The 27166-nt window shown below is 31.3% G+C and overlaps 4 protein-coding genes and 1 long non-coding RNA gene across 5 annotated transcripts in view; 4 read left to right on the top strand and 1 right to left on the bottom strand.

Moving 5' to 3' along the window:
• The window catches only part of LOC106773135, a 14139-nt gene extending 7571 nt beyond the window's left edge, over window positions 1-6568 (top strand). Inside the window, exons 5-6 of the mRNA XM_022786312.1 lie at window positions 4927-5358; window positions 5741-6568. Of these exons, the coding sequence (XP_022642033.1) occupies window positions 4927-5358; window positions 5741-6568 (1260 nt within the window). The remainder of the gene's footprint in view (window positions 1-4926; window positions 5359-5740) is intronic.
• A 976-nt stretch (window positions 6569-7544) lies between these two features.
• On the top strand, window positions 7545-12364 carry LOC106773196. Its single transcript, XR_001376659.2, has 5 exons — window positions 7545-8279; window positions 8607-8683; window positions 8762-8819; window positions 8999-9322; window positions 12336-12364. It is a non-coding gene; the product is annotated as an uncharacterized LOC106773196 (long non-coding RNA).
• Window positions 12365-15699: 3335 nt separating this feature from the next.
• On the top strand, window positions 15700-16456 carry LOC106773194 (eukaryotic translation initiation factor 1A-like). Its single transcript, XM_014659909.2, has one exon. The coding sequence runs from the start codon at window positions 15862-15864 to the stop codon at window positions 16297-16299; it is 438 nt and encodes a 145-aa protein (XP_014515395.1). The 5' UTR covers window positions 15700-15861; the 3' UTR covers window positions 16300-16456.
• Window positions 16457-21227: 4771 nt separating this feature from the next.
• On the bottom strand, window positions 21228-22358 carry LOC106773186. The gene has a single exon (XM_014659899.2). It carries the CDS (start codon window positions 22243-22245, stop codon window positions 21523-21525), a length of 723 nt encoding a protein of 240 aa, XP_014515385.1. The 5' UTR covers window positions 22246-22358; the 3' UTR covers window positions 21228-21522.
• A 744-nt stretch (window positions 22359-23102) lies between these two features.
• On the top strand, window positions 23103-25644 carry LOC106773192 (protein CURVATURE THYLAKOID 1A, chloroplastic). The gene is made up of 5 exons (XM_014659906.2): window positions 23103-23367; window positions 24414-24508; window positions 24689-24796; window positions 24931-25002; window positions 25310-25644. The coding sequence occupies exons 1-5, from the start codon at window positions 23223-23225 to the stop codon at window positions 25373-25375; spliced, it is 486 nt and encodes a 161-aa protein (XP_014515392.1). The 5' UTR covers window positions 23103-23222; the 3' UTR covers window positions 25376-25644.
• The last annotated feature ends 1522 nt before the right edge of the window (window positions 25645-27166 follow it).

Below are 27166 nucleotides of genomic sequence, written 5' to 3'. Positions count from 1 at the left end.
TATGTACAATAGATTATTATACTTATGTGTAATATGACTATAACACCAAATATATACACATACTAGGATCTTATAAGACTTTTATTATACTGAAAACAAAAAATAATATAATATTGATCTTTAAGATTAATAAAACCGAAAATGAAAGTGGTATATTTCTAAGATTTAACACTACACCCTCGTACACTAAATAATCAATTGGAATATATTCGTCTGCTACCACGGTTAAAGATCATTACAAACAAAAAAAGAACACACTGACAAACAAACAGAAAACAAAAGATAAGCTAATGGACCAAAATATTAGATCTAAACATTAATAAAACATAATAACTCATATCAACATGCATAAACAACTTATACTAAACTCAATTATACAGATACATACTTTTACTCAATATAGGTGTGCATTCGTAGTATTATTTATACTCTATAGGCAAGACACAAAACATACAATCCATTTTTCCTTTTTATGTCGTGCCTTAAGTTATATGTTTTGTGGTTGGTTGGATTGTATGCTCTCTGTCGTCCTCGAAAATTCACTCATCAGGTATAAAGAAAATGATGCTCTCCTTTTTTCTTATCCTAACAACCTAGCTTGACCGAGATACTGCTCCCAACAACTTAACTGACTAAAGAGCTTGCATCGGCGATAAATGTTCTAGTATTCAATAATGTAGATTGGTCTAGCCATCACTCTCAAAATAACTTCTCAACCTCCAAACCTAAGCTTTAAGGATCCTTTTTATGCCTGACCAACCAATTTGTATCTATCAAATTGAACTCACCTCCCATATGTCTTTCATTACCTTTCGTAGGCTTTTTCCAAAACTTTAGCTANCCTTGACTTCAAACTAATGCATGACTGGTGTCACTTCAGATCCTCTTTTTTCTGTTTGAAGCACCACACAACTAACTGTTGGCTACAAAACCAACGGCAAGTGCACTGGTCACAGCATAGCAAGTGATAAATATCGTTCTCTTCCAAGGGACTTGTGCAACACATGACAATTATTCCTTTTATAACTCAATTAGACATCAATGTGCACAAAAACAACACAAGAAACTCTTTTTGGTATTTTATCAAATAATTGGTGTGCAATGAATTTATATGTAAAATAAACTTCGTTGGGATTGGGTTTCATGAATCATATGAATATAAAACTCTATTCAATATTTCATTATTTCATTCAAACATTCACATCAAGGCATACTAGTCCTAATCTCTTAGCTACTAGTTCTAAATTAATATATCAAATTGTTAATCTCTTAATCAATTTAACATACAATTTGCATTAAATATGATGCTATAAAAGACCAAGTTATTGAGTCTATCCCTAAATCTCAAATCACTTAGGTACTCTATCTGTGTCCATGTTCAAAGTTACTTTCTAGTCATCAGAGACATTCAAATAACATTATATTTTCATACAATGATAGTAAATTCAAGAAAGAGCATATGCACGAACAACGATATAGAACAGGAAAATTACATCACAATGAGTTTGGTACATCCAATTCCAACGAAAGAGAAATTTAACTACTCCTAATCATCTAGAACGTAAGCAATCCCTTGCAAAAAAAGTGTCTTGATAACTTGAAGTAGTCTCCTAAAGTTCCTAAGATGTTTTCGTTTCTTTCCTCTGTCTGGAACTTCTGCCAGGAGTCTTTCCTTTCTGTTTATTTTCAACTTTAAGAGTTAATTGAAAGTGACTAATTCTCTAAGCGCACAACTCTTCATACGTTAAGCGAATATACAACCGCATATCTTTAATTGTCCTTTATTCACTCAATGAGTTATGTTGGTGCGTTGAGCAAATAAAACTCTTTTTAGTTGAGCGATTTAATATTGGCTTAGCGAGAAGCAAAGCATCTGACAACACTCCACTTTGATGTATATATTCCTGTACAATTTACTACACACTTTCATACTTCCTATTAAAACTTTTTCTATGAGGAAATACATTATTTCATTAATAAATACAAATTTGAGCTAATTAATAAATCTGAAAACATGTATTTTTCATCCTTATCACTAACTTGATCACGCAACACCTCTGATCTACTACCAAACATTAACACCTTTGAGTCACACAGTCAATAACAATGCTATCTCACTATCAAATTAGAACTCTCATTTGTTGTGATGACTAAACCAAAACTGATACTCCATTGGTACTTCTTGACCCACTCGCCTGTAACCATTTTTAGAATTGCATCTTTCTCAACTTGACATCACTAGCTGCATCTTTCTCAACTTGACATCTTTCTCAATCGATACATTTTCACACTAGGATTGTTCGATCTACCTCTTCTCAACCACTTTGAAAACCTCACTAGTTATAATATGGATACTATACTAATGAAATCTCCTTACAACTTGATTTTAGACACCGATCTTTATACTTTTCTACTAACTCTCATTATATCCTTATCAAAGAATGTGTTTTTCTTAACTTAGAAAACACCACCCGACGTAACAACTCCTGAAGTTCGACCTCATCTTAGTCTCTTTTTCTAAAGAGTGATCCTCTTTGGTTCACTTCGAGGTTCTTATGCCCTCTTTAGCTTCAACCTCAACCTTCCACCACTCTCCTTCTTCAAACCTCTATTGCCCAAATGTAAAACCATGTCGCCTTCTTAAGCCTTGTTGCACCAGTGAATACCTACATCTTCCCTTCTTTCGACCTCTAAATTCAACTCCTCTTGCAAAAACTTGTGATATTCGATCTCAAGAACCTATTATTGCNACTCCNTCAAACCAAAACATAACTTTTGAATTCCAACATATTTCCTCATCCTTTGAAAACCAAAAACTTTGATTCGCTAACTCTAAAAACTCCAACACACTACATCTCTATATCTTCAAAACAAGAAATTGTCTCAAAGGCCTTAACTAATACTCATAAAGATAAGCANGTCGACTTAACCTCGAATATGCATTCCTCTACCACTATAGAACACTTAACACTACCATAAAGGAAAGAACATGACAAGAATCACTACAGAAAGCAAGACTCGAACCATAACTACTTATTTTCCCTAAGCCTTCAAAATTATGAAAGGAAAGTTATCTCTGATATAGTCATGAGTGTGAACCCTCATTACTCTTATCAAGACTTTTTCTATTCTTAATACTTCTAGCCAGATTCACAACTCTATAATCTAAAAACTTGGTAAGACACGACAAACCCACAACCTTCAAGTCATCCTAAGGATGAACTGCTCTGGTACCATTAATGTAACATCTCATTTTAATAAGATACAACTACATAAAGAGACAACACATTCAAAGGAATGAGAGAACAAATAACTGCAAAAGAATACAAGGCTATTACAGTTATCTACAACATAACTATAACATCAAATATACACACATGCCAGGATCTTACACCTATAAGATTTCCATTACACTGAAAAAAAAAACGTAACATTGATATCTAAGACTAATAAAACAAAAAGCGAAAATTGTATACTTCTAAGCTTCAAACCACACCCTCCTATACTGGTTCAAATATAATATCTTCATCTGCTCCCACCACTAAAGTGACCATTACAAACAAGGAAGGAACACACACAGAAAAACAAACTAAAAAGAGAGGATAAGGAAATGTACCAAAAGATTAGATTTAAACATTTGTAAAACATAATAACTCTTATCAACACACATAAACAATTAACACTAAACTCAATTATATGGATTCATGCTTTGACATATGTACTCAATATCTATTCACTCGTAGTAGTATTTATGCTTTGTAGAGTACTAAACAAAAGGGTATTTACCTTATTATTCACGAGGTTAATCTTTTCAAACCGACTCTAAATAGCTAGGTGAAAGACCTCTTATCACTCTCGCCACATATTCTACTTTATTTGAGTGTGAATAGTTATTAGAGTTCAAGATACCCTATTTCTAAAACTCGCATATGTCAAAGCATGCATTAAATTTACTACATTACATAATTTCACTTTGAAGTTCTCTCAACAACATCTCACATCATATTCTTCATCCACATAAATAACATCGCACACATCAAGCATGCATAAGCACCACAATACATCTCAAATCTATAATAATCATGTACATTACTAATAATATCTCATTATTTTCACTATATCATGTATAAATAAACATCATACCTATTTATACTCAAATTACAATTCATGAAGCATCACCAATTTCATAATAAATATATGCAATTCAAACAAAACTTGCTAAAATCAAGAAATTACATAGGATGAGAACCCTGGATTTTATTATGCAATTCAAACAAAACTTGCTAAAATCAAGAAATTACATAGGATGAGAACCCTGGATAGAAGTCATAGAACTCTAAAAAATACAGAAAAATAATATGTTTTAAAATTATAAAACTCGTTGATAACAAAACTATTTATATTAAAATTCTTTAATATTAACATTAATCGAATTTCATTATTTTTAAACCCCTGTCACTCTCAAAATGTCATTTTATAGCTTTTTACATTCCTAAACTTGAAAAAAAAAAACAAATTAGAAAATTAACAAAATAATAAACTGGAAAACATTAGAACTTAATCACAAAGTTAAATAAAAAATAGTTAGAGATTTTGTTTATAATTAACTTCTATACTTAAATTGCCAGAGGAAATTATATATATATTTTTAATGAAAGTTGACCGTAGAAACAATTTTCATTTTTACGTGAATTAAATAGAATTTTAAATGTAACTAAAATTTTACCAATTGTCAAAGTCCCGAAATATATTGTGTAGGAAAAATGTAATATGAAAAGAAAAACTATTAAAATTTATGTGTATTTGTGAGTAATTAGTTATAAGTAAAGTTGGTGACTTATACCAAAATTGTAAAGTCTGAATTCTTGGTAATCCTTGTACAACATTAATTTCATTTTTTTCATTTACATGTGCTGATTTCGAAAGAAACCATCGTGGTATTCGGAAAAGAGTCTTGAATTGAGAGACAGGGCAGACCTACAAGAGATATGGTGTCTCTCACAGCAGATACCCTTTCGTTTCACTTACTTGGAAACCTTGATTGTGAATAAATGCAAAATTTCATCAGATGCGGTGTTACCTTTCACTTTACTTCCTTTATTACCCAAATTGGAAACATTTGAAGTTCGAAATTGTGATTCTGTCAAAACCATATTTGATGTCAAATGTGCCCAAGAGATACTCACTTTTCCTCTGAAGAAATTAGTTTTACGGAAGTTGTCAAATCTGGAAACCATTTGTAATCAAGTTACAGAGGCTAATCCAGCTCTTTCCTATGTAACGTTTCCCAATGTGACGTCATTGGCACTATATGATTTGCCCAACTTCATTTATGATGATGCAGCACCAACATCTGAGGTTTGGGCTTCTTCTTTCTTTCAATAACATATACATTCTCACACATATGCTCCTACCAACCATACAAATATTTCTCATTATTTTCTTCCTATAGGAACCACTATTCATCTCATTCATCAAACTTTTCATTTGATAATTAATTTTAAATCAAAATGGTTGCCGCCTTATGAGCAGCTACCTGGTCTGGCTAGTTCATCCTTTTTTTTCTCTTTTAAATGGACTTGTTCACACATGGTTTTTCTTTTATCTCGAAATGTTTTAGTTTTTCACTAATTATCGGGCTTATTTTGGCATGAAAGATCACAATTTCAATTTTATACAGAGAGTTGAATCTATGACTGTACTGACCTGCTTTTACATGATTATTGGTTTCTCGTTGCAGCTGATTATACCCAACTTAGAGCATCTGACAGTGGGTAGAAATGAATTAAAGATGATTGTGGACGGAGAATTTCAGAAAAACCTTTTATACAAGTTAAAAGTTATCGGTGTGTGCTTTGATATTGAGTGTGATGAATTTCCGGAGTATGGATTTCTACAACAGTTGCCAAATATAAAAAGGCTTGTGGTGTGGAATAGTTCATTCAAGGTGATCTTCTGTCATCAAAGACCTAGTAATAATGAACTTCTATTACAGCTGAATGAATTACGGTTGGAGTCCCTTGAAGGGTTAGTTTCCATTGGATTAGAAAACTCATGGACTGAGCCCTTTCTCGAAAATCTAGAAAATTTTGAAGTCATTACCTGTTCCAGTTTAAAAAACTTGGTAACATGCAGAGTGTCTTTCTCAAATCTGACATGTTTAAAAGTAGAAAATTGTGATGGCTTATCATATTTGTTCACATCCTCAACAGCCAAAAGTTTGGGTCAACTTCAAAGAATGAAGATAAAAGAGTGTAAATCAATTGAAGAAATAGTATCTAAAGAAAGGGAGGAATCAGATGAGGATGAGATAATATTTTCGGAGCTCAGTTGTTTAAAACTTGATACGTTATTGAGTCTCCGATGGTTCTACAGGGGAAGTTTAAGTTTTCCATCCTTACAAAAATTATCAGTGATAGATTGTGATGAGATGGTAACTTTATGTCCAAGTACGCTAAAAGCAGACAAGTTGTCTCGAGTAACAATTGCATACCTAGAAGTTATTCCAGTGGAAACTGATCTCTACACTACTATGCAGAAGAAATTTGGGAGAAAGGTATGTGTTTAAATTTTATTATGATTCTTGTCGTTACAAATACAGCATCTTAGAACACATTTCGTCATGTATGGACACATCTGTAGAATTTGTTTAAGTATGCAAGACGGCTTAGGACAACGTTGAAAAATTATAATTTATTTAACAATTCTTCAAAATAAATAGTCGTGAATATCATACTTAAACTATTAGCAAGAGCCTATTGCAATTCTAGGCTACAGAAAATATATATAAAAATGTAATCTTATGAAACAATTCTTCAAAATCATAGTCATAAATGGATTACTTTCATGNTTTTTAACTACTATATAAGAGTAGCCTACTGCAAGTCTAGGCGACAAAAAAGAAAATGGATGCGATTTTAATTATTACAAAACTTTGCTATACCTTCTAATTAAATTTTACACGCTATATCTATAATTTAAGTCGAANTACAATCATTATTTAATCAACAATTATAATGAATTCACTGATTATCATTCCTCAGCAGTCTTAACTTTTTGTTGCAAAATTCAAGCAGTGAATTATTTGTCACTATAAAGTATGTAAATGAAAGGAAAAGAACATAGTTTAGGATAATTATAAATTTTCATATTCGTAACAATAAATTTTATTTATTTATTTACATTTTTAAACCTACCGTAACGGTTGAACCTGTTTTCATGTTAGGAGAACTAAATAAAATTAGAAACCTCAATTCTTAACTTGTACATGAAAGTCTTGAAACTTACAAAAGTGAGTATTTCATATTTGTAGGAAAGTAATTTAAAAGATATCGTCGACTCTTGTAAATAATTAGTTTCATTTTTATTTTATATATTCTTTGGACGTGCAGATTTCAGAACTTGAAAAACTTAATCTCAGAAGTAGACCAAAATTACCAGAGATATGGGATATATTTAAATTTTTATTAGTTCTTGTAATAAAGAATTAATTTCATAGTTTATTTCTTCTTTTGTACGGGCAGGCGCAATGGGAATCAAGGATTGATCTAAAAAGTAGAGGAGGAGTACATGAGATATGGCGTGGCTCACTGTCTATACCCAACTTATGTTTTAGTAGGCTGGTCACATTGATTGTGGACGACTGCCAGTTTTTATCAGATGCAGTGTTACCCTTCCATTTACTTCCTTTATTACCTAAATTGGAAACATTAGAAGTTCGACACTGTGATTCCGTGAAAACCGTATTTGATGTCAATCCTTCAACACAAGACACATCAATTACTTTTCCTCTGAAGAAATTGGTTTTATCGAAACTGCCAAATCTGGAGAATGTTTGGAAAGAAGATCCTCGAGGGATTCTAAGCATGCACAGTCATCTAGAACAAGTGTTTGTTGATACATGCAAATGCCTTAAAAGCGTGTTTCCAGCATCAGTAGCCAAAGAGCTTGTGAAACTTGAAGATCTAATAGTGGAAGACTGTGAGGGATTGATGGCAATTGTTGCAGATGAATCTCATGATAATCAAGAAATTATATTTGAGCGGCTTCAGGTTTTGGATCTTAAAAGATTGAAAGAACTAACGTGCTTTTGCGCTGGCAAGTTCACTTTAAGTTTTCCATCTTTAGAGGAAGTCCACGTCATCAAGTGCAGCTCCATGAAAAGTTTCAGTGCAGTGACCAAAATAGATAATCCGACAAAGTGGTATTATTCAGAATATGAGAGACCCCGAAAGGAAACTGACCTTAATTCTGCTCTCCACACAAATTTTGAAGAAGAGGTACGCATACTTTTACGTCTTAATATTTGTTCCATAGAATTAGAAGTATAGGCCCCTGCTAATTTCTAACATTCTTTTTAACTTATTTTTGTCAAGTGGTATGATTCATCATTTTCATTAAAAAATACTAGACATTTTCTTACCGAGAATTTGTAAGTAGCTAGACTATTCTCTTTTTTCATTGGAAAAATATAATTCAACTAATTGGCGAAGGGGAACTCAATGACTTATTGATCTGAATTAATAACATTATTTTTAGCGTAATGTTTTGTTGATCTGCATCGTGCTTAAAATTAACTTCTTTGCGTTCTTTTGTTTTAAATATAGGCTCCTGATGCTGCTAGTGCCATCATTTCAGTTATTGAATAGTTGAGATTCAGATACTGATGGAGATAGTGAACTCGGTACATCAATTTAACTAATGCTACTAAAATTGGTAACTTATTATTTATTGTAAGTGATACTATCCTATGTCCGTGCAGATGATGATTAATTAGAAGCAGTTTTTCACAGCATAACATGATGGTTACGTAAGATTAGGTAACTAATTATATGTTTCATTGATATCTATTTAAGTGGATATATTTCTTTGTCAATTTTTATTTATGAGATTTACCTACAGCATGATATTCGCTACTCTTACTTCTTCCATATTTTAATTTATTACTTTTTTAAATGTTTTTATGAAAGTATAGTAATTGCTTTTATAATTCGTCTAGGTTGAGCCTCTTGCCGACTCCAACGCAGTAATTAAAGAGATTGAAGGCATAAAAATGGATGAAGATGAATGTGTCCCCATTTTATTATTATGTGTGATTGTGTTTAAGCAAAAATGACTGTTTTAAAAAATTGAAAAAAAAATGAAAAAAAAAAAATTGTTGTTCTACCTAGATGAAGATAAATGTGTCCCTATTTTATTATGATTGTGTTGAAAAAAAAAAAAAAAACTGTATTGTTGTATCTAGTTGAAGATGAAATACATTATTTGTATTATGTAATGTGTGAGATTAAAAGTGATGAACGGTCATCAATATTGATTGAAGGTGAACTATGTGTATTAACATATGTACTGTAATGCTGAAAAAAAAAATGTGTGCTTGTATTCATTTGGTGTTAATTTTATCTTCATGTGATCATAATGATTCTATCCAGTACTCAACTTTTATCATAGTTCACTTTTGAGTCCTCTGTCGTTTTGTAACATAGGCAATGTACATGCATATTCTTTATAAAAGAAAGTGGATGAGGGCATGAAGATTTTTGAGAAAATGTATCATAAAATATTTTATAGAAAGGGTTATTTTGTTGATGGAAGACATGAAGTAGAGAGGATTATATAAACTACTTAAAAAAGGAATTTCAATTTAAATATTGATTATAAATTCATGTTTAAAGCATTCCCATACATTTTTTACGGATAGTTTTATGAGGTGGATCAACTATAAAAATTGATTGATAGGGTTTTGTCAAAGGTTGCCATGTTACTTTCAAACTTCAGTTTGTTTATAAGACTTTGAACTCATTTTTAAAACACCAAACCTGAAATAAGAAGGATACGAAGGTGTTTTGCGCCAACGTAAATTAATATGTAGTGCCTATAGTTACAATGGTTTCAAATTTTGTGGAACTTACAAAGTTTGAAGTACTTGTAAAAGGTATTATGCGTCCTTAATAGTTTATAGAAACTTTTAAAGGTTGTTTACATTACAGTCATTTATACAGCTCAGTTTGAATTATTTTCAGGGGCATAATTGTATAATATTACAATGAATTAGTAGAGAATGATATTAAATAAATATAAATATTTTCATAATATCTATACTATATGCATATTAATTTTTTAATAAATATCCATCAGAATAAATATAAGAGTAAAATTCTTATTTGGTATAATTGTTGTTTCAATTATTCAGTTTGATTTTTTTTCATTAAGTTTTTTTTTAAGATAAATGAGTACGTTTGTGATGTCTAGGATATGCTAAATTTTCTTTCATTGGAATTGGCTGTATGGCAAAACATTGATGTAATTTTCCTGATCAATAAATGTATCTGTTCTGTTCTTTTCTTTACNTGATTTTGAATTATATGGAAGTATAATTTTTCTTAAAGGTTCTTTTTGTACTGGGAAGTATGTTTAGAACCAGAAACATAAGAAAAGAAGCTAAAAGTGATTACGCTAGGAATAGCTTACATGCTTTTGGTCATTCTAAACATCTGAACTCAATGCAAAATTATTCATTAAATTAATTAAGGAATTAATAATTTAAGGAATAATTTTAGAACTTGTTTTAAGGAATTAAAGCAAGATATCAACTTGTGAATGCATGAACAGGTCATATATTGTACAGGATGTTACTGAGATGTTAGTCTGAAACCAATTCCAATGATTGTTCGTATCATATTTTCATCTTAACTTTTACGTTGTTAAATTTTGTGTTCTTTATGCAACAATCAAAGCAACTTTCATCAACACGAATTGATCTTGATATAATTTTTAAATTAAATAACGTAACACAAATTCCCTGAGGAGAACGATACTTTTCTTATCACTGTATTACTTGTAACGATTTGGTATACTTGTCAAAAAGTTATCAAGTTTTTGGCGCCGTTGCCGGGGAATTTGATTGTTTTGTTATTCAATTCATAGTGTATCAATTTCAATTCTGTTCCATTATCTGTAAATCCATTGTTTTAATTTTCATATATCTGTATATATTGTGTTGTTCTATTCCTCTGTTATTTCTGTGGGCTGATCTGTAGAGATTTTTGTTCTGCATGAGAAGCAGAACAAAATCTGAGAATTTATTATTTGATTCTGAGATCGAGAGGACTGCCCGTAGAAATAATAGTAGGTGTCGAAGAGAAAACAGAAAAAAAGAAGCTAGAGAAGCTAGCTTATCTGCTACTTCAAACACTCTTTCTTCATCTGATCAAGAGGACAAAGGAATGGAGGGAAATAGGGACAATGAACAAAGGGATAGGCGTATGTTGGAAGATTTTGCATCAGTGTCTTTACCTGCATCTTTCAACAGTATAGCCAAACCTGTGGTGATTGCAGCTAACATGGAAATGAGGCCATCATTGATTCACCTTGTTCAAAGTAACCCATTTTCAGGATTGTCACACGAAAATCCCTATGATCATCTGACAACGTTCAATCAATATTGCAATACTGTGAAGATGTTAAATGTGTCAGATGAGGCAATCAGACTTAGTCTGTTTCCCTTCTCTCTGGCTGGAGAGGCAAATAAATGGTTAAATTCTTTTCCAGAGGAAAGTCTGACAGATTGGGATGACGTGGTGGCAAAGTTTTTACACAAATATTTCCCTCAATCGAAGATAAATAAAGGCTAGCAGGAGATATCATCCTTCCAACAGGAACCTGATGAGACTTTGGGCAAGACATGGGATAGGTTCAAGGGGTTGCTTAGAAAGACTCCCATTCATGGGTTTGACGTTCCCACTCAATTAAACCTCTTTTTGGGAGGATTAAAATCTCACACAAAGTTGATGCTACTAAAATTGGTAACTTTTTATTTATTGTAAGTGATACTATCCTATGTCCGTGCAGATGATGATTAATTAGAAGCAGTTTTTCACAGCATAACATTATATCTATTTAAGTGGATATATTTCTTTGTCAATTTTTATTTATGAGACTTACCTACACCATGATATTCGCTACTCTTACTTCTTCCATATTTTAATTTATTACTTTTTTAAAATGTTTTTATGAAAGTATAGTAATTGCTTTTATAATTGGTCTAGATTGAGCCTCTGTTGCCGACTCCAACGCAGTAATTACAGAGATTGAAGGCATAAAAAATGGATGAAGATGAATGTGTCCCAATTTATTACGTGTGATTGTGTTTTAAAAAATTGAAAAAAAAAGTGTTGTTCTACCTAGATGAATATAAATGTGTCCCTATTTTATTATGATTGTGTTAAAAAAAAAAAAAACTGTATTGTTCTATGTAGTTGAAGATGAAATACATTATTTGTATTATGTAATGTGTGAGATTAAAAGTGATGAACGGTCATGAATATTGATTGAAGGTGAACTGATGAATTGTCATGAATATTGATTAAAAGTGATGAACGGTCATGAATATTGAAGGTGAACTAAATATTCTGTGTATTAACATATGTGTTATGCTGAAAAAAAAAATTATGTGTGCTTGTATTCATTTGGTGTTAATTTTATCTTCATGTGATCATAATGATTCTATCGAGTACTCAACTTTTATCATAGTTCATTTTTGAGTCCCCTGTTGTCACATAGGCAATATACATGCATATTCTTTATAAAAGAAAGTTGATGAGGGCATGAAGATTTTTGAGAAAATGTATCACAAAATATTTTATAGAAAGGGTTATTTTGTTGATGGAAGACATGAAGTAGAGGAGATTATATAAACTACTTAAAAAAGGAATTTTAATTTAAATATAGATTATAAATTCATGTTTAAAACATTCCCATACATTTTTTACGGATAGTTATACCAGGTGGATCAACTATAAAAATTGATTGATACGGTTTGTCTAAGGTTGTCATGTTACTTTCAAACTTCAGTTTGTTTATAAGACTTTGAACTCATTTTTAAAACACCAAACCTGAAATAAGAAGGATAAGAAGGTTATCATGGTTTCAAATTTTATGGAACTTACAAAGTTTGAAGTAGTTGTAAAAGGTATCAATGCGTCCTTAATAGTTTATAGAAACTTTTAAAGGTTGTTTACATTACAGTCATTGATACAGCTCAGTTTGAATTATTTTCAGGGACATAATTGTATAATATCACAATGAATGAGTAGAGAACGATATTAAATAAAGTCAATCACCTTACCTAGAATTGGTATTTATTTTCTTAAGAAAAATGTATTTTTAATAACTTTTTTTGACAATTTTTTACAACTACTTATGTGACAGTTTGTGATTGGTCCGTTTCAAATATATAAACTAATAACATAGTGACATATAATCTATTGTCAAAAAGTTGTTAAAATATCATGATCCATCGACGAAAAGATATATTACCAGTGTTCTTGTTAACTTGGAGGATAGTGGTGTGGTAATCTCATCCGTCATTTGTTTCCAAATCCCTACTCATTGATCCATACTATACATAATTGAATTAGATAACAAATTTTTTATTGACTTGGTCATTGAAATCATAAGGTATAAATTGAATTGAAATATTAAAACTAATTTATAGTTTTAATATCAAAATTATTTGCTAAGTACAAAATGTTTTGGATCGTTTTATTTTATGTTGTGTTGTAGTTATTTGTATGTATTGGTTAAGTGAAATAAAGGTTGAATGCAAAACCTATGGTTTTACAACTCTTCAAGTGGAAAAGTATTGTTTAAGTGTAAACTTGTTATTCAAGGAAAGAGTCAAATGCATATTTTATTAGGTAATATGGTTCTAGTGAAAGAATCTAACATTAGTAATATTTTTTTATATTATATTATATGTTTCATTGTTCAAAATATTTTTAAATGTTATGAATGATATGTATAAGTCTATTATAATATGATGAAATGCTTTTGTTCAAAATATTTTAAATGTTTATGTTTTATTACCAATTGAGATCGAGATGACATTAATTGTACAAATGGTGTGAAAAGTAGTTACATGGTAATTTGACCTAGTTTGTGTAAAAGGTAATTATTAAATTGTGAAATCATGAATAAAATAGTTTATGTATAGGGTAATTACTAAATTGTGAAACCATGAATATAAATATCCTAGTTTCATTTTAATTCAATGTAGATGAAAATATCAAATGACCAAAAGTCAATGAAGATTTATATATAACACTTTGGAAAGTAAGTGCAAGGATTTCCCTACTTGCATTTGAGTCAGCTAATTCTTAATTTTGGGTGAATCTACTCAATATTTCTCTTTTAAAAATTATCAAGGCTTTTTATTGTTGTGTAAATATATTTATGATTCCTTTATAAGAATTGGGAAATAGATGTGCATTTTTTGGTAAGGTGGTGTAAATGTGATTTAAAGTGTATATCTTCTTCTTCTTTTTTCTTTTTTTTTCTTTTTTTTTTCTTTTTTTTTAGTTTACCATTTTGTGTATTTGTGTTATGTTGTGTAATAGAAGTTCAAAATAACAACAAAAGTCACCTTTAAGTGTTTAGGATATGACTTTTTATATATGATATTCATTTTTGTATAAAGCTGAATTTTACATGTATTTAGTTTAAAAATTATAAAAGTGGTAAGTTTAGGTGAGATTGAACAAATTATAAATTTTGAATTGTTTTTAAATTTTTAATTTTAGTTACTAAAGTTTGCAATTTGATAAACTAAATAGGTCATAATTTTATTCCTATAAATATTATTAAAAAATTGCATAAATCATTAATTTGTTATAGCATTGGTCCTTTAAAAAATATAGTAAATTGTTTTGAAATTTTTAATTTATTTGTTAAGTTCTCAAGCTTAATTATTTTTCTTATTACTTTGATCATTAAGTATATAATAATATTATGAAAATAGAATAAGATGATTAATGGATTATGTTTCCAAAATTTCATTTATTTTATTTATTTCAAAATATAGCACTGTTATGTAAATAATTTAGTATTATCTTTCATTTAACATTTGGTTAATCTTGTTCTATCAAATCAACGCTCATCTTTTTATATAGGAAGTCGCTTACATTGATTACGTGAAAACAAGTTCAACCATTCGCTGAGTACAACCTCAGAAACAAAGATACTCTAGCTAGAGAAAGGTATATATGAGCAACAAAATTAGTTTGTCTCTTTACAAACGTTTCAAAAATTATGCAGTAAACTGACATTTCAAAATTATAGTCCCAAACTCAGATCACCCTCTTAAATATGTTAATAAGTGATTTGGATATAATTTTATATGCTACTTTACATAAAGAAATGTTAAAGTTCTCACACTTTGGAACTACTCCTATAATTTACAAAAAATATTAGTTAAATTAATACAATGTTTTAGTTAAATTAGTATAATTATTGATTTATTTTATATCTGAATTAATATATTAATTATAACATATTTAAATATTATATAATTATTAAAATACTTTCATAATCATCATCAATCTTATAATAATAAGAAAAATCGATTGTTACTTTATTATGGTATGATAGAAATATTAATATCATAACTATTTTTTATGACACCAACACTTTGATTAAACTGGCATAATATTTTAATTAAATTAATATATAGATTAAAATTTATATAAGTAGTGTCCAATTGGTATAAAACTATCAACAGTCATGATTTAATCAATCTAAACCTTGGTTGTCAAGCAACAAAACAACGTTATATATTATTTTCTTCTTACATTAAAAAAAAATAGTGGTATTATATTATTATAAGAGTGACGTTACACCCGGGGCAATAGTGTCAATTCGAACTCACCCTCAATTCGTATTCCCCACGCATACCCCTACTCAAACGACCCCAATTTCTCTGCGTCTCAACGCAAGGCAACGCAAATTCTGCATTCGTGAAACAGAAACGGAAAGGGGAAAAGAAATCGGCGCGCGAGGATCAATTGTTAGGGTTTCGAATCGAGGATGCCGAAGAACAAGGGAAAGGGAGGAAAGAACCGGAAGCGTGGGAAGAACGAGGCGGACGACGAGAAGCGTGAGCTCGTCTTCAAGGAGGACGGCCAGGAGTACGCGCAGGTGCTCCGGATGCTCGGCAACGGTCGCTGCGAGGCCATGTGCATCGACGGAACCAAGCGGCTCTGCCACATCCGTGGCAAGATGCACAAGAAGGTCTGGATCGCCGCCGGCGACATTATCCTAGTCGGCCTTCGCGACTACCAGGACGACAAGGCCGACGTCATCCTCAAGTACATGCCCGACGAGGCTCGTCTCCTCAAGGCCTACGGTGAGCTTCCTGATAGCACCAGGCTCAATGAGGGTATCGGCGCTGGCCTCGACGAGGAAGACGATGGCGCTGGGAATGATTATATTGAGTTCGAGGATGAGGATATCGATAAGATTTGAAATATTAGGGTTTCGGTAACGGTTTTTGGCTTTTTTTTTTTTATGTTGAGATTATATTTAACTGTATGTGGTTTTAAGGTGTTGTCTGTCTGTGTACTGTGCCATGTATGGATGGTGAGTGTTAATGAAATAAGATATTCTGTTATACGGTGGTATACTTGTACTGTTCTGTGTTTCTTGATTGATTCCTTTGTTCTGTTTTATTGATCTGGTTGCGAATGAGATGGAATAGTACATGCTTTGACAATTTTTAACGTAGAGTTTGGAGGAGGTTGTTTATTGTATCTTTTATTCTGCGCGTACTTTTGGAAGGGTCATCCAAGCATATGTACTTATAGTGTGTTTTAGGTGTTTGGATTCACCTCTAGCAGGGTTATCCAAAAAGTTCTCAATTTGTAAACTTGTCTTGAGGATGGAAGAATCACGTTTGGCATGTAAAAGTTATATACCATTAATTCTTGAAAGTCATGTACGGAGATTTATAACAATTTATCACATCTAACACTTGAAAAGAAACAAGCTGTTGGGAGTACTTTTGGTTAATCACGCTTCACAGGAGATTGCAAACACGAGTGACCAATGTGGTTGTAGTTACAATCACAGTAATCCTTGGTGGTTTTGTACATTTGATTACTGTATTTCAATACCTTGGTTTTGGTTTAGTTTTGAAAATACCTTTGATTTAGTTTTGAAATGGGGATGAAAATATGTTTGACATAGTTGGAGGCGTTTATTTTCTTCTTTTATTGAATATGTAAAGGGTGTTTGGATCTGTTCTCCTGGTTCCTTTCTCTTTGTTTCTCCATCATCATCAGAGACAATAAACAAGGTCATGGGAAGTTTGGTTTGGTTGTAATTCTTATTAGGATTTTGATGGAGTTATGCTTGTGTTGGTGGCTATAGCTTGATATGTGAATCATTTTGTCGTTGTGCAAAATTAGTGATTGGAGTTTTCAGTTTTTGTAGTCATTCATAGTTAGTTGCTAGTGTATTGTTCTGTCCTTGGAGCTAGTTTATCATAGGCTAGTTCATTTAGGATATTGTCCTGTATAGAATGTTAGCAAGGGATTCTGTTTCAATTATTCAGGCAACTCGGGTAATTGGGTGTAGGCCAGTAGATTATAATGTTTCACAGATCCTACGTTCTGTATGTGTTGCCTATTTGAGCAAACATGGCCCAATCCGTTATGAACCTAGTCCTGTGGCAGTACTCTTATTTCTACCTGTTAGATATGTGATGAGATTTGATTTCCTAGGCAGTTGTTTGTTGGAGTGGTTGATTTTAAGTAAACGACCAATTTGATATTACTAGGATAACTCCCTCTTCAAGGTATATTCATTGAAGCAGTAGTACTAATACATAGTCGCTTAAATTTTGTAAAACCCTTCAAATTAGTCCTAAACTTAATACTCTTAAAGAGTTTTATCATTATTATCGTCTTATGGACTATTTATGTCTGTCTAATTTTCTGCTTGGTTATAGTTTTGGTGTGGGTATAAATTATGAAATGTAATTCTGTGGTGATCAATGTTGTGGAACTGGGATGCCATCCGAAATATAGCTTCCTCCTGTTTTGGAAATATGAAGATAAATCTATCATAAATGCAAGTGAATACATGATGCTTAATGCAAGATCAGACTGCAGTAACTATATAGGAATTCATGATGAGCAAGGATTTTAAGCAGAAAAACGTCATATTGTTAAGTTTATTAGCAGTGTGATGAAGATATAAAGAATGGACAACTTCTAAATGTCAAGTACTAAATTTACTTGACCAGTGATTTCAAATGTTGAGTCTTGGGTAAATCATAATATGATTTTGCCTCGTTCTAAAGCTGAAAAATGTGCCTCATTTGTTTAAATTATGAAGTTGTGGCAGCTTCAAAACTGAGGATAGTTTCGAGATTTGACCCAGTGAGGCCAAAAATTTAACTTGTCATTCACTTCCCTCAGCAATGACCTAGTTAGTGCATGATGCATAATCTACATTCAATTTACTGAATTCGGGTCTGTTTGAAAACAAATTAGTTATATGATATGATTATATATGTACATGTTTGAAAATACGTTACAAACCCCACCAAACAAAAAAATGTTCGAAATCTATGACGTTCCACGAAGGCTTTTCCTAGTCACTCGACGACATTAACAATAGGAAACATATGAATGACTAGCAAGCCATTTAGATTCTCTGCGGGACATGGATCTTAAAATTGTTATACCATCATTAAAATTCAAATTTTTGGAAGATATATATTAGCATTTTTATATGTTAAATATTTTCCAGAATACCATGAAATTTGTCTTCATTCTCTTTTCTATTGTTTTTTCAAATGATTTTCCATTCTCCTCCATCATTATCGTCAACTTGGGTATTTTCTTCTTTCCCTAATTAAATTTAAAGATAAATATGATTTTAATCTATAAATTTTAATGCATAAAATAAATTTAATGTCATTTAATTAAAAATATATATAAATTCATTTTTAAAGTTTGAAACAAAAATGTAAGATAAAAATAAATTTTAATTTCACATAACTAAAAATATATTTAATCTTTAAATTTACGTGAGTGTTGAATTGTAAAAGAATTTTCTTTTAAAAATATTAATATTGTATGAAATTTAAAATTTTGGATCTGATGTAAGTCCTCCAATTATAAGAATAAATTTTTTTTTATCTTAAAAATATTTTTTCTTTGAACAAGTTCAAAATAAAATTTGAATTTAATAGTTAAATAATTTTTTAAGTTTGAAAAAGATAAAATATAGACAAGAAATTATTAAAAACATGCTTTATAAAACTCTTGTATGACCATAAAATGACACGAGAATGAAACTTACCAAAAGAAAATGAAGACTTCATGTCTCTTACGTATCAAAAATTATCTTCAAAACTATTTCAAAAAATATAAAATATTATGGTTATTTGAAATTTAAATTTTGTATATTAAGGTAGCTTGAACAAAATTTTAAGAGCAGAAATAAAAAAAAATGAAAGGATTTTTTTGTAAATTCAAATGAATTTCTTTATAAATTATGATTAATTTATTGACAAATAAAAAATAAAAATTTGGATCAAATATATAAAAGAAATTTTACAAATTATTTTATATATGAACTAATTTTAATTTATAAAGAAATTCATTTTTTTCTTATTTTCTTTTATAAAAAAAATGTTTATGAATAAATTTATCGAAACATATCTTAGAAAGGAAATTGAGAAAAGGCCCTCACTGAGCTATTTCAAATTATTGGTAAAATAAATCAGGAAAATAAATTCTTTTAAATAAATTAAATGAAAATAAGTGTGAAGTAGTGTATTTCGACTGAATTATTTTTTAAAAAAGAAAAATCTTAATACAATAAAAAAACATTGAAATTCATAATGTACTTAAATTAATTTTAAAAACAATTTATTAGTTTTTCATGTATTGTCAGAAAATTTATTTTGTTATAGAATAATATTTCCTTTAGGAAGATTATAATATTTAATTATTATCCAAATTAAAGTTGTCGGCTTACTGATAAGTGGTTTAAAACCTTACATAACAAGTATTGTTAATGTTTTTTTATATCATTCATATTATAGTCTCTAAAAATAATTCAATTCAAATGCACACTAGTAGTTACAAAGACATGTTAAAAGGCAACCTCAGCCAAAAGTTGAATGCAAAATTATCCAAACCAAAACTACAGAAATTTTAGAAACCTTACTCAGATATCTTAAGAAATTTCACACCTATATAGTTAAAACACAACCAAAATTTTACTGCGGCTAACAACCCTCTATTATACTCTTCAATTACAAACTTATATAATGTTGTCATCCATTTCTTTCAAATCTAATAAAATACAGAATTCATGTCCAAGAAACTGACAACCAAAGAATTATTTCTGGTCTACATAAGAATTTTTAGTTGATCCATCCCTCCAAAAACTGTTAGCACCAAGCTGTAATTTAGGCTTGTGATGTGCCATAATTGCATTATCGGCCAGTGCAATTACTGGTCTCAACCAGCAGCCACATCAGCTCTACGATTTTTATGGAGTAGTTGATGCAGTTTTCACCAGAATTTGGTTTGTTCTAACACAAGTCTTTCTCATTCTCTGCACTTCTATCATTAAAAATGGAATTATTAAGTCTTGAATCAAGTTTTCTGTAATTACCCTCTTGCTGTCAATACTGGTCAAAACCATGTCTTCCCCTTGTCCCAGTTGAGTATTTCTCAGTTTTTCCTTAGTTAAACTCAATAATACAAAATGACACGACAGTATAAAGGAATACTCATTGCAGAATTTCAGAATCTTCAGTTAATTGAGTCATTTCTAACTTGAGTGACACATTTCACTCAACAACTGAATCACTTGCACAATTCACTAATTTGACATGTTGAATTTCTTTAACAATTAATTCCAATGCAATGAATTCAGCTAATACTAGCCATTTAATATGTGCACTCCAAACAAGCAAACAACACAGAGCAATCCCACTCCAATGTGCACCAGATAAGAAGTAATCACAGGTTTCTTTGAGCATAACATCCAGCAAGATTTTCACCAGTTTACAAACATAACTTTTCCTGTTCCCTAGTCTATCCTTTTTTCCAATTTTTTTCACCCTGTTTTATTTCACAAAAAAGAAACCAGTTCAATCATAACAATGACAATATCACACACTAAGGTCAAGTCACTTATACAATTCAAAACCTCCTCCTTTAAAATTGTTCATCTAAAAACAAGGGGAAAGGAGATAGAATCATGCAACAATTAATGTGTAATGTAATGAATTGAAATAAAATCATGATACCATTAGTAGGTATTTCATCCCATTCCAATATCTAGAAAATAAATGAACCCAAACATAAATTAGAAAACTAGTTAATTTCATCCAATACCTCAAAATGACAGAAAACAAATCAAAGTCGTACTCACATCACATTTCATTTCATTCAATTTCAAACAATGTAAATCAGCTAGCCAGCCTGTTTCGTTCCATCCAACTTCAAACCATCTAAACCGGATAACATCATTTCATCGCATACCTCTAAACAACAACAACAAAAACAATGGAAAACATCAGACTAAATATATTTCATTCTCATCACATTACATCCTATTTAATCAGTCCAAAAAACAACCAACATTATTTGCTATTCCAATCCATTCCACCAAACAGTGGACAAAATTCACAAACAAAACCAATTCCATTCCAATACAAAGTCACCTAATTTTCTCCGTTCCACTGATCCTATTAGCAGCTTCCCTAACCTGCTCAATGTAACCCTCAATTGGAGGAGTGAGAGTAGCCATAAACCTATTAACAGGAAAAGGACTCAAATCAGGAACCAAAGCAGCTTCTCTCAACCCTTCAGGCAAAGCCTCAATTGCCTCCTTTTTCATTCTCAAAAGATTCGATTCCGCAGCCTGTCTAGCCCTATGCTTCCTCATCAAAACCCTACTATACTCCTTCGCCAACCTCCTCCCATCTTCAACCGTTAGCTCATACTTGGGCAACTTCTCCACATCCACCAACCCCAGAGAGACATAGTCCAACCCAGGTGTCCCAATTATCGTGGGTTTCTCTGAAACCTTAAATTTGTTGTCTTTCCTTCTCATAATGTCGATTTCTCGCTGCCGTTCCTTGCTGATGAGCCCCATCTTCTCGCGCTCCGCTTCTCGCTCGCGCTGCCGCGGGGTGAGGTAGCGGAGCGGGGTGGGGGCCTGGAGGCACCGCTCGTATAGATTCTCACGCTCTTGTCGCTCGCGCGACATTGGTGGGGCTGCGGTTTGGGATGGTCCTGATTTCTTGGTGGTGACGCGGGAGCGTTTCAGGGCTTGGCCCGCTTTGATCTTCGCCTTGCCCTTCGCTGTGCCGCTGACGGAGCAGCGCTGTATGAGGTGGTGCCCGGAGAGAAAAGGATTCGGCTTTGCGAGGCGGAACATAATTCCGTGACGGGTCGGTGGTGGTTTGTTCTCTAAGGACTAAGAAGTTGGTGGTTTGGAGCAAGGTAACTGTGGGTAGCAGAGTTAGGGCAAGAAAGAGCAACAGGGAGAGGGATGGCGCACAATGGGCCGGCCCAAAAAGAAATTTTCAATGGGTTGTCACAGCATAAAGGACCAAGCTTTGTTAGAGTATTGAATGGAGAAATTGTTCTTTTACTTCCTGCACCCCACAACTTCTTCACACATTCCAAATTTTAAAGTAATTTCTGAACCACATGTTTTAGAAATTTTTCAAAATAAGTTTTCTGGAATTTTCGAAATAAGATTTTCAGAATAAAATATCTAGAATTTTATGAAATATATTTTGAAACAAGTTTCATAAAATAGAATTTCAAAAATAAACTTTTTAAAATGCATATAATAATACCTTATGTATATAATAATTTCTGGAATAAGTTTTCCATAATTAATTTTACAGAACGAGTTTATTTTCTCATTCTCTCTTTTTCTTCTTCTATAACGATGGTTTGTTACAATAATGAAGGATATTTTAGTCTTTTTAAATTTTATTAATGTACGAACGCACTTAATAATGGTGGGGGTGGAGAAAGTAATAGCCTAAAAAATTGTATTTAGTAGGTATAAATGTGTAGGCATAGTAGGGTTGATTTCGGGAGGAGTTGAAATTTTGATAGAGATGTGGATTTAGAAGATAGGGAAGTGGCCAATGAGAGAGCGAAGTTAGTCCACGTGTCAAGAGGTTGGAATATTGAATTAAGGTAATGGATAACAAGTCAGTGTAAGCAACAAGTTCTTCTCTACTTTCTTTATTTTTTTTTTTATAAAAATAAATATCTATTGAATTTGAATAGGAAGAAGAAAGTGAGACCAACCAAAGTGCCAATTTCTTGGTTTGGGGATAGATAGAGTGATACCCATCACACTGTTCATATTTCTCATATTAATTAATAATAATAATGGCAGCGGCGGCGGCAGTGACGGTGCTACTCCCACCTAGGATTCCGACCACCACCAACGTTACCCGCTGTTCTGCTTTGCCTTCTCTGCCTCCACGTGTAACCAGCACCACCTTGTTCTCACCTTCCCTCAACCACTTTTCAGGTTCGCTTTTCCTCTTTTTCCTTGTTCCTCTCAAAACATTGAATCTTTAGGAATATTGCGTTTTTCTAGTAAGTTGTTTTTAAAATTTGTGACAAAGAAAAAGAAAAAAGAAAAAAACTGTCTTTCTTTTTACAATTGAGATGCATTTGCTTGTTCTCTCGTTTTCTATTTGGTATGCCATTCTCCTTGTTAGTCTTAATTTTGAAATCTTGTTTCTTCAAAAGTTAATGTACAAAAAGGTGTAAAATTTGGTGGCTCCAAACAATTGGGTAGAAATTTTTAATTGGATTGATTTGATTTACTGATGGGGTTAGTTAGACTTTAATGAAGTGACGAAACACGTTCAAATTCCTTCTGGGCGATGCCAATGTTTAGTTTCCGGCAGTCAAAGATTAGTTTTATCAGGAAATGGAACACGAAAAAGGGATTCATTTACCTAAAATCATGAAGTATGCTGCATTATTATTGTCATGTATAGTATGTTTGTATTTTTACATTGTTATATCTTTAATTTGAGGCCTGTCAGCGCTATTAAGCTGTTGTCCAATACTTTTATCTTGTCCTCTCCTGAAATAATTTATCTCACTTCCTCTTTTATGTGTTTTAATCCTTATTCCCTGATTAAGTAGGAGTGTTATGTAAGTATCTAGTTTGAACTTATTCCATGTTTTGATCATCCCTGTCCAAGGTGATGTTCATTATGTAACGGAAACACTTGTGCATTTTGAAATTGATAAGGGTAGTAAACATCTTGTATTGAGTGGTTACACTTTGCCAAATCAAAGTCTAATCAGAAAGTTAATTTAGTTTCTGCAATGTGAATGGGGCAATTCATGCCACCACCAATTAATACTTGTCCAAGGCTTTTAACACTTGGTTACTTGGTTAAGCCTTCTGTGCTTGTAGTTTTAGCGTCCGCCCCTCCCTAGCTTTAGGACTAGTAATTCTTCTGTTGCATATTCAATTTTCATGTTAGTTCTTCACATCTCTTTTCTGTTCATTTATCTTATAATAATTCTAAGATGATGTTTCTTTTCCTTTTTCAGTGTCCCGAAAATCTTTTCTGCTTCAGACCAGAGCTTCTTCAGAGGAATCATCCTCGGTAGATGCCAATGAGTTGTTCACAGATTTGAAGGAAAAGGCAAGAAGTTTACTACTTGGCTGATTTCAGCAATTTGGTTTTGTCCTGAACTTCCTTTTAACAAATCCACAAGCATGCGCTTTCTCCTCCCTGCCATGCCAACCCTTATTTTACACAATGTTTGGTACAAACTCATTTTTTAACCAACTGGAAATAATATCCTCCGTTTATCATAATCAGTGGGATGCTGTTGAAAACAAGTCCACAGTGCTTATCTATGGTGGTGGGGCTTTAGTTGCTGTTTGGCTATCTTCCATTCTCGTGAGCGCAGTCAACTCAGTTCCCTTGGTAAGCCTTCTCTCTTTATGAATATAATTCACTTTTACCTTATTGTATCATCACTTCTGGTTATACATTTCTGAGTACATCATCTATATAAAACCTTGGTGAACCATTCTGGAATAATACCATTTATGTTTCAGCTTCCAAAGATCTTGGAGTTGGTAGGTCTAGGATACTCTGGATGGTTTGTCTACCGATACCTTCTGTTCAAGGTAAGTAACACACATCATTAATACTTCACTCTTTTAGATTTTAGAATATAAGATGTTTTGTTTTACCACTACCTGAGGAATTTGGATTCTCTGCTGAGTTTTTGGTGCTGGTGTTGATACAGTTGTACGTTTTGTTTTCATTTTTTTTTTTTTTCCTTTTGAGTGCTATGATGATTTGGCATAGGGTAAATGAGCTACTGAATGAATTCAAAAGTGATTGAATGATAACTTTTTTACCTCTGCAACAAGACATGTATTGTAAAATGTAAATTTTACAAGTGATTATTTATGTGTATTTTCTATACAGTCTAGCAGGAAGGAGCTAGCTACAGACATTGAGGGACTGAAGAAGAAAATTACTGGAACTGAATAGAATGGTGTTAGCAAATACTAAGTGAAGTTTATCTTCTGTGAGCACCATTTGTTTTTGTTTGCTCTTATCTGCTGTATAAGTATGTATCCCTTGAAGTAGAATAGAATTCCTCTCAACCTCTATTGCCCCTGTAATGAACCCATTTCATTGTTAAAATAATGTAGCAAATTTTATGTATATGGCTCTGAATGGAACCATTATCTTTCCACTTCTTTCCTGTGTAAGAAATTTAAGTGATATATGAGTATAGAAGGAGGAATTATATCATATATGGGACCAGTTGTTTCTGTGTGTAGACCATGATAGATTGAAGATCTACTACTAGTTTAAAGCACATAATTTGCTAGAAGTAAAACTTTAAATCAATCATGTAGAAATTTTACAGCAAGCATAAAGTAAATGGGGCATTTACAAATTAATTTGGAAATTTCATTTGTTATTTCTAACTCCTGTCCATAAAAAAAAAAAAATATATATTCTCATTTAATTATTTATTATTTATCATTTTTATAATTAATTATGAGAAATACTATTTTAGATTTTTTTGAACATGTGGATGAATATTGTTTCAGCGTAGGGTCGAAAATCACTCTCGACAACTCCTTCACACTTTTATGTTACCTTGAATATCCTTAATCAAATTCCTCTACGACTTCGAATATAAGCATATAATCGGATACTTGGCAAAGACTCTAACGCGAACAATGCATACACAATATATTTTTGTTAAAAAAAAAGTTAACTACAAACTAGTATTTCGGGTAGGACAAAATTCATTTTTATAAAATAAAAATTTATCATAAGAAAATTTAATATATAAATTGTATTATAATTAAAATTTATAATTCATAAACATATTTGTATAAAATAAATTATATTTTCAATTTACAATGAAGAATTTAAATTATGATATATATTTTGTTATTTTATCTGTTGACAGTTTCTTTTAAAAAAATATTTAAATGTATTTAGAAACAGGAATAAATGAGGGTATGATGAAATGATATACTTTTTAAGAAAACATATTTGGGGAAAAAAAGAGAAATTGTTTTCCTAATTACAGGTAGTGTCTGAAATACACATGTAAATGAGAAAGAAAAAAAAAAGGATAATATTAGAAAACTTTGATTGAGAGGGTACAAAATCTCACACTTTAGATTATGTAATTCTGCTTTATAAAATAGAAGTTGACATTAGTGAGCATGTAATCTCTAACACGCAACATTAAATGCGAAATAATATATGATTTTCTTTTATTTCATGTAAAACAACGAATGTTGCAACGCAAAAAGAGATTTGTATACATAAAATTCGCTATATTAGCCTTTTTTTTTAAAAAAAAAATCATTTTTGTATATATTAATTAGAACATTTTATTAAGAGTCATTAAAACAACTCAAAATCCATATTCAAGGTTACTGACCAACTCGTCTAAAACTTAGCTTAATTACAATAGTAATATTAATTTTTTTTAATTTATTTTATGAATACTTCAAAAAATTGGTATTGATGGACAAAATTAATGTTAAAACCAATAAAACATAAAGCTTCGAATATTAAAGAGAAAGTTAATATGACTTTTTAGTTTTGTAATTTATTATGCAATATGTGTTATATGAAAGATTTAATTCTTAATTATAGAACTTTAATTTTTATGTATGTTATGCTAAATATACAATATTATTTTTATTTTATTATTTTAAAAATAAAAATTTAAAATTTATATAGATTGGCCTGTTTAGATTAGATCAAGTTAATATTTTTAGAATTATATATAAATAAATTGGGCAA

Source organism: Vigna radiata, chromosome 9 (genome assembly GCF_000741045.1).
Source record: "Vigna radiata var. radiata cultivar VC1973A chromosome 9, Vradiata_ver6, whole genome shotgun sequence".
NCBI classification, from domain to species: Eukaryota; Viridiplantae; Streptophyta; class Magnoliopsida; order Fabales; family Fabaceae; genus Vigna; species Vigna radiata.
The sequence above is the reverse complement of the archived record's forward strand: the minus strand, read 5'-3'. Positions and strand labels throughout refer to the sequence as shown.